Raw genomic sequence first — 16317 nt, forward strand, 5'->3', positions numbered from 1 at the left:
CAGAACTATGATGTCGGCAATCGAGAACTCCTTGCGGTGAAAGAGGCTCTTGAGGAGTGGAGACACCTGTTGGAGGGAGCGTCTGTGCCGTTCACGGTTTTCACTGACCATCGGAACCTGGAGTATATCAGGACCGCCAAGCGGCTGAACCCCAGGCAAGCCCGCTGGTCACTGTTCTTCGGGCGTTTTGACTTCCGGATCACCTATCGCCCCAGGACCAAGAACCAGAGATCGGATGCCTTGTCCCGGGTACACGAAGATGAAGTCAAGACGAAGCTGTTGGATCCACCGGAGTCCATCATTCCTGAGTCCACTATCGTGGCCACCCTCACCTGGGACGTGGAGAAGACCATCCGGGAGGCCCTGGCACGGAGCCTGGACCCAGGAACCGGTCCGAAGAACCGTTTATACGTCCCACCAGAGGCCAGAGCTGCAGTCTTGGACTTCTGTCACGGTTCCAAGCTCTCCTGTCATCCGGGGGTGCGAAGGACCGTGGCAGTTGTCCGGCAGCGCTTCTGGTGGGCGTCTATGGAGGCCGACGTCCAGGAGTATGTCCAGGCCTGTACCACCTGTGCCAGGGGCAAGGCAGACCACACGAAGACACGAGGACTTCTGCAGCCTCTACCGGTGCCTCGTCGCCCCTGGTCCCACATTGGCCTGGACTTTGTCACGGGTCTCCCACCGTCCCAGGGCATGACGACCATCTTCACGATAGTGGACCGATTCTCCAAGGCGGCCCACTTCATGGCCCTCCCGAAGCTCCCAACGGCCCAGGAGACAGCAGACCTCCTGGTCCGCCACGTCGTGCGTCTGCATGGGATACCAGCGGACATCGTCTCGGACCGTGGTCCTCAGTTCTCCTCACAGGTGTGGAGGAGTTTCTGCAGGGAACAAGCCTGGTCGGGCACCAGGTGGCGCCCGTTGAGGGGGGGGTCCTGTTGTGTGGGCCGCCAGAAGAGGAGGTACTGCTGGCCCACCACCAGAGGGCGCCCTGCCTCAAGTGCGGGCTTCAGGCACGAGAGGGCGCTGCCGCCACGGACACAGCCGGGGGTGACAGCTGTCACTCATCAACTCATGACAGCTGTCACCCATCTCCACTTCATCAATCCACTCCATAAAAGCCGGACGTCATCTCCACCTCGCTGCCGAGATATCATCTACCTGTGAAGGTAATTGTCTCTGCTGACTTAAACATTGAGTAATAATCTGAACTTCTTTGCAGCCGTATTCCTGTGGCGTTTCCTTATCTGTGGGATTGGTGTAAAGTGTGATCAGCGACGGCTTCGCTTCACACTCCAGCCAGATAAGTGATTTAACAGGAGCTGCACGAGTGTGTGATTAGAGGTGGAGGTGACTTTCCACCTTCTGACTGTTTTTGTTACTGGGTGTGCACACACCCACATCTCACTGTTTGTGCTCCTTGCCAGCAGTACCAGATCCGACAATCGGGGACAGTGATCACCTGAGAATTCGGGACTTGGCGGCTCCAGTATTCACCAGGTTCGGTGGCAGTGGAAATCGTGTGGTTCCGGCTCTTCTCAGGACAGACGTCTTCTATCCTCGAGCCTGCCCACACGTCACCTTTGTGTATTGACTGCTATCAGATTCTGTGATTGTCTGTATAATCGTTGTGCACATTCACAACATTAAATTGTTACCTTTTGGCTCATCTATTGACCGTTCATTTGCACCCCCTGTTGTGGGTCTGTGTCACTACACTTTCCCCAACAGAGGTCATGATGTGGCTACAGGTACAAAATATGTATGTGGTAGTGGCTACAGGTACAAGACATTTCAACGCATGCCAGTGAGAATACTAAGTGCATGACGCTCTGACACTTTGAGTGGCTATGACACAACGCAGTGGTTTTGATTTATTTACCCTTTCCAGCACATTGAGTATTAAAGATGTTTAAGAATAACTCACCACAGCAACCAATTCAAAACTGACATCATAGAACAACAGAAGAAAAGGTTGTTTTTGTTATTGGGTTTTCTTTTGTTTTTTGTTTATTTTGTGTGTGTTTGTGTGTGTGTGGGGGGGGGGGAGGGGGTCTTTTTTTTTTTTTTTTTTTACAGATGACAGGTTTTAGTTGTGACAAAATTCATCATTTTACCTGACATAAAATATGTAGAGCATATGGTAGTGGTAATTAAAAAGTGGCTGCCAAAACTGCTCCAGTGCAGCTTTGGTAATTAAGTACGTAAGTATTACAGTATATTGTTATTTTATTTATTTATTAAGCTTTAGTCACAGACTGAACAAGATACAACACAAATAAATAAAAGGCAACAATAAAAGGCAATGAAAATAAATAACACCAAGATAATAAAACAACAGATAAAAATTTGATATACAACCCCAATTCCAACGAAGTTGGGACGTTGTGTAAAATGTAAATATAAACAGAATACAATGATTTGCAGATCCTCTTCAACCTATATTCAACTGAATAACCACAACATTTACATAATATTTGACAAAGAGGTTAAGTTTACACACAAACAAAACTTGTTTTGCAGCTAGCTAGACCAGCCTGTGATGTCACCACGCTAACTTCCGTGAAATATCTTGCAAATCACTTCAGGGTTCAAAAAGCCACAAATCATTGAGAAAAGGTGGACAAAAAGTCATGCACCTTTCCCATCACTGAAATGCCTGTGAATCAAGAGCAAAAAAAAAAAAAAAAAAAATGAACAAAACAAAACCGAAACTAACGAAAGAAAGATGAAGCAAATGTCAACCTCAATGCTTTAAACAAAATCAAAATTAAACATTCAGGATGGCGAGACCGAAAGCGGGTATAAAACTGAGCGCAGCCAGCATTGTCCTCATGTCCACAGTATTTGCAGGTGCGGGATTTTGTTTGTCTTCACAACAATGTATGTGCACACACAGGCCAGCCACAAATGTTTAGAGTTAGGGTTGGAATGTGCATACATAGTTAAAGTAATTGATAAAATGTTCTTAATGCTATTGTTTCTGTGTGAAAACATTGCTTTCCCATCTCAAACGTGGTTGATTCATTAGTGATACAAGGATGTTACGCTCAGCTCATCGAAGCTTTAGTCATTAATCCGTATATATCGTCAGCCTTCGTTCAATACATCTGACTTGGGAGGTTGAACGAAGTTAGTGACAGTCAAACAAAACACTGACATTACAAAAATTAAGCAAACGATAGGAAACCATCAAGACAGAAAGCAAAAGGAAAAATATGAATGTTCCCTGTGAATTTGAAAACTATGACAGTACGGACGGACGGACAGCACAGATGGACAGACAGTCTTTGCAATACCCAATGGCCATATTTGATGGCCACGGGTAAAAATCAGGCTTCATCTGGAACAGAAACAATAAAATGTTGATCTTCAAAAAAGGAGGTTGGAGCCAAACAAATCTCGTCAGGCTTTGCTAAAATAGTGGCGATAATCGATCAAAAGAGTTCCATTTGGGTACCAGCTGTATTTCAAATTAATGTGTCGCTATTATCATCATTTCACGCAAAGCTTCAATGCAACTGAGGGATATTTTCTGACAGAAACAAAGCTGATGTAGAAACAGATTTATTCGGTGCTGCTACGTTTAGACTATAGAAGCTGTGGACATGTGAGGAGACGTGAGTTTGTGTTTTCGTGATCACGTGGAAAAAGTGAGAATGCATTCAAATTCCAATTCACTAACCCATTTATTACATCATCCATACAGAGGCACTCATGTCACGGCTTAATCATCAATGTTTGTCCATTAACTGTGTTTAATCTGTGAAAAGTCTGTATTTAAAATCTAAACAAACAAATGTCTACACAGTATATGCATTGCTTTGAAACCAATTAAAGGAATTCCTTTAATTATTTACATACAGCAAACGTGAAGATGCCATCTTAATGGTTACTGATAATGGTAACCACGCAGGTTACTGTTACCTTGGAGATTAGCTCATCATGGTTGGCCAGGTGAGCTCTGCAGTGGATGCAGCTGTAGGTCCTGTGGCAGCTCGGCAGGTAGGCCTGGAAGGTCTTGGAGCGCGTCATTCTGACCATGGGCGGAGTTGGCGGGCGGTGCAAGAAGGGACTGCCAGCCCAGGTCGGCTCACAGGGGAAGCACCGCAACACACAGGTGAGGGCCGTGGTGGGCGGTGGGTTGGGAGGCACACACCTGAGGACAGGCAGGATAACGATGAGTAATGAGTACATACTGTAGCGCTCTGCAGACCTCTTCCGAAAATCCACCGTTTCATTTTCTCGCTTCAGTTGTCGCATTACATTCATCAACTCTCTGGTTCTCTTACTGCAGGCCATAACATCGCCCCCCCCCCATCCCCAAAAGTCCTGACTTGATGTGTAGTTCTCCATTATTAATGAAAGACTAAAATTCACATTTAGCTTTTAGGACTCCAGCATACAGAGAAGCACTCAAACAAATGGTCTCAGTAGGCAAAAGGATCACGTCCACACCAGTCATCCTGGTCTCTGAAACAAAAATATACAAATACCAATGTTATGTTACTGGTCACCAATAACATTTAAAAGAAACCTTTGAGAGAACCTTTTGTGGTCTAGCCTGGGTGCCATTGTCTTCAGTTATTTCTGGAACATAGGTTTGTTTGTTTGTTACATCCACCAAGGATGTAATAAAATCTTCCGCGTTTATTTATTTATTGTCTGTCTGTCTGTTAGCAAGATTACATCAAAACTACTGCACAGATTTTTATGACATTTTCACCACATATCGATATTGGACCAAGGAAGACTCCATTAAATTTTGGAGGTGATCTGGATTCTGGATCAAGTTTCACTTTGTAAGCTTTGAAGGTTTATCTCAAAACTACTTCACGGATTCTCACCAAATTTGGTGATCCGGATCCGGATTGCAGGATGTCCGAAATCTCTGATTGCTTTTGTACCTCGTGTTATTCTTTCCACTGTGTCTCCTGTTCTCCCCTGATTGTGGATGTGATGTTCTTCAATTCCTCTAGGATGTTCCTCTTTTCCTCCAGGATGGTCACCAATCTGTTTGCACACCTGTCATTGACCTACTTATCAGTCTTGCAGTAAATCTATCCAGGTTCTTCCGCCATTCATTGCCATAGTTGGTTTTTCGCAACTTATGAATGCTCACTGTTTTTTGTAACTGTTGTTTATTTGTGTTAGTAATTATTTCTCCGTATGGACAGGCTTAGTACTCAATTGTCTTCCTGCTTTACCCACCACCCACCATGCTTCACTTCAAGAGTTTCACGGTCACACTAAGCTCTCCCCTGCTGTCTGACCAGCTGGAAACTCAGCCACCCTCCCTGCTTCACTCAGTGACTGGTTTCAGTTGAAACCTTTATCTCCCTGTACCAACCTCATCAAATATGTTCCAATAGCTCTATACTTTGTTTATGTTAAACTGGAGTCTGTGTCTTTTAGTTGACCTGTAACCACAAGAGAGCAAGCATGAGAAGACCAAGAAGAACCAGACAAAGAAAGAACTGGAGTGGATGTGGAAGGTAAAGTCTAAAGTCGTCCGAGTGGTAACAGGAGCATTAAGTGCTGTCACACCCAAATTAGGAAAGCATCTTCAGCAGATTCCAGGAACATGTCCTAGTCTCTGTCCAGAAGAGTGCAAGTCCTATTAACAGCTGACATTCACTGTAAGCAGAACCCTCAAATTCCCAGGCCTCTGGTCAAGACCTCAAGCTTGAGGAAGGCACACAGTACCCACAGTGGTAATGATTATTTTTTAAAATATGTATTTACTATGCAGAAACAACCACCAGAAACTTGAAATTATACATAAATGATTCATGAGAACGGGAGAAAAGGCTGGATGATGTGGAGAGAGTAAATCAGGAAGTACAAGGGATAAGTAATGATGAATTGACGGCTGAAGGATGAAGAGTGGAAAGGCAGTTGGTTAAGATGACATTCCAGTAGAGGCATGGAAATGTCTTGGAGAGATGGCAGTGGCATATCTAACCAGATTGTTTCATAAAATCTTGGAAAGTGAGAGGATACCTGAGGAGTGGAGATACGTCTGCTGGTTCCTATCTTAAAGAACAAGGTGATGTGCAGAGCTACAGTAACTAGAGACACAAAATTTGATAATTGCAAATTAAAATTTGGAAATCCTTTTTAGCCTACAGTATATTCATTTCAATACACCACAAAGACAAGATATTTAATGTTCAAGCTGATAAACTTTATTGTTTTTGTGCAAATATTTGCTCATTTTGAAATGGATGCCTGCAACATGTTTCAAAAAAGCTGGGACTGTTGTGTGTTGGGGGGTTTGGCTGGACATTTTGGTGTTGTTTTCTTTCCTTTGCTCTCCAGGTGGTATGCAAACTGGTTTTTGTCTGTGGAGAATAATGGATCAACATATTGATTTATTCTGCCTTACAGAAACCTGGTTACAGCAGGATGAATATGTTAGTTTAAATGAGTCAACACCCCCGAGTCACACTAACTGCCAGAATGCTCGTAGCACGGGCCGAGGCGGAGGATTAGCAGCAATCTTCCACTCCAGCTTATTAATTAATCAAAAACCCAGACAGAGCTTTAATTCATTTGAAAGCTTGTCTCTTAGTCTTGTCCATCCAAATTGGAAGTCCCAAAAAACAGTTTTATTTGTTGTTATCTATCATCCTCCTGGTCGTTACTGTGAGTTTATCTGTGAATTTTCGGACCTTTTGTCTGACTTAGTGTTTAGCTCAGATAAGATAATTATAGTGGGCGATTTTAACATCCACACAGATGCTGAGAATGACAGCCTCAACACTGCATTTAATCTATTGTTAGACTCGACTGGCTTTGCTCAAAATGTAAATGAGTCCACCCACCACTTTAATCATACCTTAGATCTTGTCCTGACTTATGGTATGGAAATTGAAGACTTAACAGTATTCCCTGAAAACCCCCTTCTGTCTGATCATTTCTTAATAACATTTACATTTACTTTAATGGTCTACCCAGTATTGGGGAATAAGTTTCATTACAGTAGAAGTCTTTCAGAAAGCGCTGTAACTAGGTTTAAGGATATGATTCCTTCTTTATGTTCTCCAATGCCATATACCAACACAGGGCAGAGTAGCTACCTAAACTCTGTGAGTGAGATAGATTATCTCGTCAATAGTTTTATATCCTCATTGAGGACAACTTTGGATGCTGTAGCTCCTCTGAAAAAGAGAGCCTTAAATCAGAAGTGCCTGACTCCGTGGTATAACTCACAAACTCGCAGCTTAAAGCAGATAACCCGTAAGTTGGAGAGGAAATGGCGTCTCACTAATTTAGAAGCTCTTCACTTAGCCTGGAAAAAGAGTCTGTTGCTCTATAAAAAAGCCCTCCGTAAAGCTAGGACATCTTACTACTCATCAATCTGTCTTTATTAGTTGGCTATGTACCACAGACTTTTAAGGTGGCAGTAATTAAACCATTACTTAAAAAGCCATCACTTGACCCAGCTATCTTAGCTAATTATAGGCCAATCTCCAACCTTCCTTTTCTCTCACAAATTCTTGAAAGGGTAGTTGTAAAACAGCTAACTGATCACCTGCAGAGGAATGGTCTATTTGAAGAGTTTCAGTCAGGGTTTAGAATTCATCATAGTACAGAAACAGCATTAGTGAAGGTTACAAATGATCTTCTTATGGCCTCAGACAGTGGACTCATCTCTGTGCTTGTTCTGTTAGACCTCAGTGCTGCTTTTGATACTGTTGACCATAAAATTTTATTACAGAGATTAGAGCATGCCATAGGTATTAAAGGCACTGCGCTGTGGTGGTTTGAATCATATTTATCTAATAGATTACAATTTGTTCATGTAAATGGGGAATCTTCTTCACAGACTAAGGTTAATTATGGAGTTCCACAAGGTTCTGTGCTAAGACCAATTTTATTCACTTTATACATGCTTCCCTTAGGCAGTATTATTAGACAGCATTGCTTAAATTTTCATTGTTACGCAGATGATACTCAGCTTTATCTATCCATGAAGCCAGAGGACACACACCAATTAGCTAAACTGCAGGATTGTCTTACAGACATAAAGACATGGATGACCTCTAATTTCCTGCTTTTAAACTCAGATAAAACTGAAGTTATTGTACTTGCCCCACAAATCTTAGAAACATGGTGTCTAACCAGATCCTTACTCTGGATGGCATTACCCTGACCTCTAGTAATACTGTGAGAAATCTTGGAGTCATTTTTGATCAGGATATGTCATTCAATGCGCATATTAAACAAATATGTAGGACTGCTTTTTTGCATTTGCGCAATATCTCTAAAATTAGAAAGGTCTTGTCTCAGAGTGATGCTGAAAAACTAATTCATGCATTTATTTCCTCTAGGCTGGACTATTGTAATTCATTATTATCAGGTTGTCCTAAAAGTTCCCTGAAAAGCCTTCAGTTAATTCAAAATGCTGCAGCTAGAGTACTGACAGGGACTAGAAGGAGAGAGCATATCTCACCCATATTGGCCTCCATTGGCTTCCTGTTAATTCTAGAATAGAATTTAAAATTTTTTTTCTTACTTATAAGGTTTTGAATAATAAGGTCCCATCTTATCTTAGGGACCTCATAGTACCATATCACCCCAATAGAGCACTTCGCTCTCAAGACTGCAGGCTTACTTGTAGTTCCTAGGGTTTGTAAGAGTAGAATAGGAGGCAGAGCCTTCAGCTTTCAGGCTCCTCTCCTCTGGAACCAGCTCCCAATTCGGATCAGGGAGACAGACACCCTCTCTACTTTTAAGATTAGGCTTAAAACTTTCCTTTTTGCTAAAGCTTATAGTTAGGGCTGGATCAGGTGACCCTGAACCATCCCTTAGTTATGCTGCTATAGACTTAGACTGCTGGGGGGTTCCCATGATACACTGAGTGTTTCTTTCTCTTTTTGCTCTGTATGCACCACTCTGCATTTAATCATTAGTGATTGATCTCTGCTCCCCTCCACAGCATGTCTTTTTCCTGGTTCTCTCCCTCAGCCCCAACCAGTCCCAGCAGAAGACTGCCCCTCCCTGAGCCTGGTTCTGCTGGAGGTTTCTTCCTGTTAAAAGGGAGTTTTTCCTTCCCACTGTCGCCAAGTGCTTGCTCACAGGGGGTCGTTTTGACAGTTGGGGTTTTTCTGTAATTATTGTAGGGCTTTGCCTTGCAATATGAAGCTCCTTGGGGCAACTGTTTGTTGTGATTTGGCGCTATATAAATGAAATTGATTTGATTTGATTTAGATGCCTACAGCAACTATCTCAACCACTGACAACATATTACGGCAAGAGTCCACAAAAGACCTTTTTAAAGACCTGACTAAAGTTTAGTATGTGATCTTTAAAATCACATTTTCATGAAAAAAGACACAAATGTGCAGTTAACTACACATTTTATTTTTCCTTGTGTAAAAACACAGCTTAGAGTGGTTTGACTGAAACAAATTGTCATTAAACTTAAATAAAACAGGGGTGAAGTGGAGGTTTAAGACTTACTATGTGTTCACAGGAAACAGTTATTATTATTATTATTATTATTTATTTCTATATTTATTTATTTATGTTCACTGTTGGTTGGATTTATCTTTTCTGTTGTGTTTAATCAGGTTTTTTGTTTCCTTCTCTAAAATTGTATTGTAGCATTACTTGTTATTATTACTATTATTGTTGTTGCTATTATTGCTAATATATAAATAAAAATACATTAAAATATTACAATTTGTAATACATTTGACTCTTTTAGCACACAAATGTGCTGACAGCTGCAACAGTTTAATGCTAACTTTAACAATGAAAACGACATAGACATGTTAACGTATTAGCATCGGTCCCGTTTTAAAGTTATAAAATACATATATCAACTGTTTCAGAAGACCATAACAGGTCAGATTAACATAAAAATGTAAATATTACTCACAGACATATACTCTTTGGGTTTTAGTGGGGAAAAATTAAGATAAAGTGAAATTAAAAAAAGGAATGAATAAACAAAATAGCAGATCGAAGCACTGCTTCGATTGGTTCAGGGTTCAAAGCAAAGCCGCGCTGCAGAAACGGTTGATTTATATAAAAGAAACAAAACATTTGCGGTAAAACAAAGTTATTTAACAACTAATCAATGACTAAATTAGTTGACAACTTTTAATAATCGATTAAATCGATTAGTTGTTTCAGCTCTACGAAACACCTCCTCTTTCTGTCAGATCCCGTTTGGGGTGTGGGTGTGTATGTGTGGCAGTGTGCTGCATGTGCACCTGGACTAAACCATTTGACAGCTGTGCAGGGGTGGGAAGGGCCCTCAGAGATCTTTCAATATTATTGTTAGAGCAGAACTGTTTCGCAACATTTATACGAGGTCTGTTAGAAAAGTATCCGACCTTTTTATTTTTTGCAAAAACCATATGGATTTGAATCACATGTGATTGCATCAGCCAAGCTTGAACCTTCTTGCGTATGCGTGAGTTTTTTCACACCTGTCAGTTACGTCATTCACCTGTGAGCAGGCTTTGTGTGAGCAGTGGTCCACCCCTCTCGTCGGATTTTTATTGCGAATAAATGTCTGAATGATTTGGAGCTTTGCTGCATCAAATTTTTCCAGAAACTGTGAGAGACCTCCAGGTGGACACCATTCGGAAAATTCAGATGGCTTTCAGGGATGATTTTATGGGATTACACAGATTAAGGAGTGTGGCGCAAAGCAACGCCGTGATGAAGCCTCACAGGACATGTTCTGGCATGTCCAGCTCATGCACAATTTCTCGGATAGTCACACGACTGAAAAGCCACCGAAAGCCGTCTGAAAGCCATCTGAAAGCCGTCCTGTGAGACCAACACGGAGGTGCTTTTGTCCCGTGTCATGAGCGGCACGGTGGCGCATCCCTCCGCTTCTCTTTCCATGAAAAAAACTCCTGTAACAGTGGAATGTGCCGAAAAAGTCTTGATGTCCACATCTTCTGCCATTTTTGTGGAAGTCAGACGATGTCCCGGATCAACAAAGCCTTCACATTGGAAATGATCTGGTTGTTTCAGCGGGGTGTCAGGCTGTCGATCGGCGCTCGGAGTGCGCCGTGCTCTCAGACGCTGTGAGCGGTCTTTAAACCGGCTGGAGCACTCCTTAATCTGTGTAATCCCCATAAAATCATTCCTGAAAGCCATCTGAATTTTCCGAATGGTGTCCACCTGGAGGTCTCTCACAGTTTCTGGAAAAATTTGATACAGCAAAGCTCCAAATCGTTCAGACATTTATTCGCAATAAAATCCGACGAGAGGGGTGGACCACTGCTCACACAAAGCCTGCTCACAGGCGAATGACGCAACCGACAGGCGTGAAAAAAACTCACGCATGCACACGAAGGTTCAAGCTTGGCTGATGCAATCACACGTGATTCAAATCCATATGGTTTTTGCAAAAAATAAAAAGGTCGGATACTTTCCTAACAGACCTCGTACATTCATTCTAATTATATTATTTTACAACATGAATTGTATGAACATTAATGACATGCAACACAAAAATGTATTTAATGCCAGATTTCTGTGGGGCCCCCTATGCTCTGGGCCCTGGGTACATAATACCCTTTACCCCCCCAGTCCGACGCCCCTGCATGTGAAGCAATGTACCAGGAGCAGTTCTCCACTTTCCACAAGTTGGATCGACATCTGGATATAATTAAATTAAATTGAATGAGTGCATGTCAAGCACACATCGATGTAGTGTGAACCCGGCCAAGGACAGAATCCCACAGTTCATTTGTAATGGTAAGATTGAGATCTTGTTCCCATTTAGATTTAATAACAGCTGCAGAGAGACACTGAAGGTCTGAGATATAATTGTACAAAGATGAGATTACACCACTAGAAGCTGGCTTGAACATTAACAGATCATCAATGGGATTGTCTGGAGGTTTTTGAGGAAATTGTGCAGTCATTTCTGCTTGGGACTCCGGCAAGGGCGGTCGCATTCCTTCCCTCTTCTCTCCTCCTTTTTCTGTTATCTATCTCTGTTCTGACCTTCAAAGTCCCAGCTTCACCAGACTGAATTCCTCAAATTAGGATTTGGATTAACCATGGAATTGATCTGCTGGTCTCGCAATGCCATTGACACCATTTTTTTTTTTTTGACAAGGAAATCAGGGTTGGGGGACCCTACGTGCCCTGATGGAACTCCCCAGCAGGCTATGCTCTTGATGCCGAAGAGACTGAGTGTGACATGCTTGGCTCCACTCTCTGTGGAAGACTTTGAAGATTTATTTTTTATTCGCTTTATGGTGGGAGTTTGGTGCTGAATTGGTTGTGTGCTGCCCTGACCCACAGGAATATTAGCAAGACGGCTGCTTCCACAATCTCGTCCCCTCATCAGTCCGTCATCATTAATGAGTTGGGCAATGCTGTGTAATCTCAGACTGTGTGAACTCTTGAACTCAAACGCAAAATGGATTCCATCTTGGAGCATATACGCTGCATTGCAAAGGAATGTGCTGCTGAGGACAGGAGAATATTCTTCATAAATTTGGATTCTAGACGGTCAGGTGTTCAGTAAATGGAATTCTGTATCTCTCTGCCTAACATCAACATGGCAGCCTTATCGGCTCCTGAAGGCCAAATACCCTGTTCTTTCCCCAGAAGGATCTCTGGCCTTGGTGAAGGAATTTGGCTCCCCCTTCTCATCTATCTACTCCCCCCCCCAGCCTGCTGTTGCCTAGCAATGTCAGACTTTACACACACACGGACAGAAACTTAACTCAACTGCACAACGCATGTCACCCTCCCTCCATCCCTATTACCCCCGCTATGTATCTCCACTCCCCTCACCCTGGCTTCCTCCCTGCCACCTTGAAGGCAACGCTGTTTTTACTGCTGCAGCCTTCAACCCCCCAAGCTGGGCAGCGCAGGCCCCTCCTGCTGCAGCTTTCACCCACTTTGCCTCAATTCGGATGACAGACTGCCTCAAGGTTAGTGCACATAAACAATGTCAAAACAAATATATATGTGTTGTCTTTAATTCTGATGTGTGCCATTATTATGGTGAACAAGTAATAATTGTGGATTAACTGCTGTATCTTGTCTGAGGTAATTGGAGTGTAAATGTAATTTCGTTGTTGTTGCACTCCTGTAATAACAATGACAATAAATCTCATATCATATCATATCATAGTTTGCATATATTGTGTGACCTGTAAAAACGAAAGAAATGAGTAGAGGAAATACCAAATTTATAGACAGTTGAGAAAAGCTTGCAAATTGTCTAAATATCTAAATATAAATCAGCAAAACAGTTTAAACCTTTTCTGTGCCAAATGTGAAAAGCATTATCTGTTGTTGAAAGAACAAATAAGGGATTCGCAGCAACTGGACTTTGAAATGAAAAAGACCAGAGACCAAAACTTTCCCTAAACTGAAACCAAATTTTAAGATCCCTGTCACACATAGCACGAATGAGCCGAATGGCATCCAAATGACAAATTCGGCCCCACATCCGAAAAGTTTGAGGTGCAGTTCTGAAAATGTCGGACAGCAGAATCAGAGCAGTCTACATGGGCGGGCCCATTCATGCGGCTTGCTTACTTATGGTGTCTTTTTTCAAGGTTGAAATGCAGATATGAATGAATGAATCTACCAGACTTAAAAATGCACACATTACTTTTCATGCTATTCTGTCTAAAAATAAATGTCCAAGGTTCCCAGAAAACAACAACAACAGCAGATACGTATGGTGTTAATTTACAGATGAACAAATATTTCTAAAGAATCTTTTTTTTTTTTTTTAACTTATAACTATTTCAATTACAAGTTTTAATAATGTAAGAAATGTATTTTAAACTTGAAAAATGTACAGGATCAGAAAATATTGAGGTAAAAAACATTTGTAAAGGATTTTCTTCAGAAAAACTGCTGTGTATAAATTTGCAGTTCTGTGACACATTTCTGCACTCTGACCTCTTCTGTGTTTTGACTTGATGCCTCATTTCTATTAGACAGCGTGAAGCTACGTCAGAGCGCTGAGTGGTGAAAGTTGGATTGGACTGAACTTTGACCACGGCAACCTCAAGACAAGCGGCAATGCATGCTCCCGATAGAGCGTTGTGCCAGCTCGCAGCATGACGCATCAAAAATGCGACACTTCTGTGAGAATGCGGCGTGGTATTCACAAGCAAATCCTTGCAGCTGCAAGGCTTTATGAGTGACACTCGACATTTATTAGAGTCCTGCGTGGCACTTGCGCATTATGTATACAGACAACTCACAACTTTTGGCCCTATTTTCGCCACCCCCATGCAACATTCAGCCCACATTCTGGTAAGATGCACTAATGTGTCATGAGTACCAATTCAGTGAGACTCCACATCAAAAACTGTCACAATTTTATGTCTCTAACTATTCTCCAACAGTCGCAGCACAGTGAGATACTACTCTTACTGACTGACCGACTGGTGGGTTCCTTGCACACAGTGACATCTAAACCCACTGGCTGTGCTGTGGGAGAAACAGAATAAAACTACAATTGAACCTGTATTTGAGCAAATGCACTTACGAGATCTGTTAGAAAAGTATCGGACCTTTTTATTTTTTGCAATAACCTTATGGATTTGAATCACGTGTGATTGCATCAGCCAAGCTTGAACCTTCGTGCGCATGCGTGAGTTTTTTCACGCCTGTCGGTTGCATCATTTGCCTGTGAACAGGCTTTGAGTGAGCACTGGTCCTCCCCTCGTCGGATTTTCATTGTGAGGAAAATGTCTGAACGGCTGGAGCAGCGCTGCATCAAATTTTTCCAGAAAGTGTGAGAGACAGCCAGGTGGACACCATTCGGAAAATTCAGATGGCTTTCAGGGACGATTTTATGGGCATCACACAGATTAAGGAGTGGTACAGCCAGTTTAAAGACGGCGCACAATGGCGGAGGGCGCGCCGTGCTCCGAGTGGCGATCGACAGCCTGAAACGACCAGATCATTTCCAAACTGAATGCTGTGTTGATCCGGGACGTCATCTGACTACCAGAGAAATGGCAGAAAAGGTGGACATAGCACTTTTCTGGCACATTCCACTGTTAAAGGAGATTTTGTCATGAAAACAGCAGCGGAGGAATTCGCCACGGAGCCGCTAATGGCGTGGAACGAAAGCACCTCCGTGTTGGTCTCACAGGACATGTTGTGACATGCTCAGCACTTCGACAATTTCTCGGATACTCACTCGACTGAAAAGCCACCCAAAGCCGTCAGAATCTTCCGAATGGTGAAAGAGCTGGGCATGTCCCGTGAGACTTCCAACACAGAGGTGGTTTTTGTTCTGCGCCATTAGCGTCTCCGTCCTGACGCGCGAATTCCGCCACACGTCTTTCATTACAAAATCTCCTGTAACAGTGTAATGTGTCGAAAAAGTGCTATGTCCACCTCTCTTGCCATTTCTCTGGTAGTCAGACGACGTCCCGGATCAACACAGCCTTCACTTTGGAAATGATCTGGTCGTTTCAGCCTGTCGATGGCCGCTCGAAGCGCGGCGCGCCCTCAGCCGCTGTGGGCTGTCTTTAATCCGGTTGTAATGCTCCTTAATCTGCGTGATGCCCATAAGATCTTCACCGAAAGCCATCTGAAGTTTCCGAATGGTTTCCACCTGGCTGTCTCTCACAGTTTCTGAAAAAATTTTGATGCAGCAAAGCAGCAGTCGCTCAGCCATTTTCCTGACAATGAAAATCCGCCGAGGGGGCTGGACCATTCCTCCCACAAAGCGTGCTCACAGGCGAATGACGCAACCGACAGGCGTGAAAAAACTCACGCATGCGCACGAAGGTTCAAGCTTGGTTGATGCAATCACATATGATTCAAATCCATAAGGTTATTGCAAAAAATAAAAAGGTCCAATACTTTTCTAACAGACCTCGTATCTACTTGGCACAGATTGTAATGCAGTGTTCTTTGCTGGCCTTCACTTACTGTGTTTCAGTGCATTCTATGTTTAAGTCTATGAGGCTGCAGAGATAATCTGCTTAGTTGAACACAGCTGTGAGGATGGTGCCACGCTCACTCCATGATATCCACATGGAACAAGCCCTTAAAATACTTTGGCTACTGTGACCTGCTGACTGAGAAGATTAGTGGAGCCGTTCTGGGAGTCGACCAAAAGGCCCAGAGCCTTTTGGAGGACTGTGTTGACTGACTGCAGAAGAGACAAAAAAGTTCAGGGACTGATGAGTGCTACCTGACTGAACCACACACTTTATTACTTTATGATTTGCAGGGGTGCTGAAAAAGGGAGAATAAGGAGAAGGACTCTAGGGGCCCATGATTGACAGGGGCTCAGAGAAGCCCCTAATACAATTACACTCAACAAAAATATAAACACAACAC

At 42.9% G+C, this 16317-nt stretch overlaps 1 protein-coding gene across 1 annotated transcript in view; it reads right to left on the bottom strand.

Annotated features, from left to right (window-relative positions):
* The window catches only part of LOC117508411 (protein yippee-like 2), a 124051-nt gene that overhangs the window by 68606 nt on the left and 39128 nt on the right, over positions 1-16317 (bottom strand). Inside the window, exon 2 of the mRNA XM_034168176.1 lies at positions 3928-4159. Coding sequence (XP_034024067.1) covers positions 3928-4044 — 117 coding nt within the window. The 5' untranslated portion in view covers positions 4045-4159. The remainder of the gene's footprint in view (positions 1-3927; positions 4160-16317) is intronic.

This window comes from Thalassophryne amazonica, chromosome 4 (assembly GCF_902500255.1).
Source record: "Thalassophryne amazonica chromosome 4, fThaAma1.1, whole genome shotgun sequence".
Lineage (NCBI taxonomy): Eukaryota > Metazoa > Chordata > Actinopteri > Batrachoidiformes > Batrachoididae > Thalassophryne > Thalassophryne amazonica.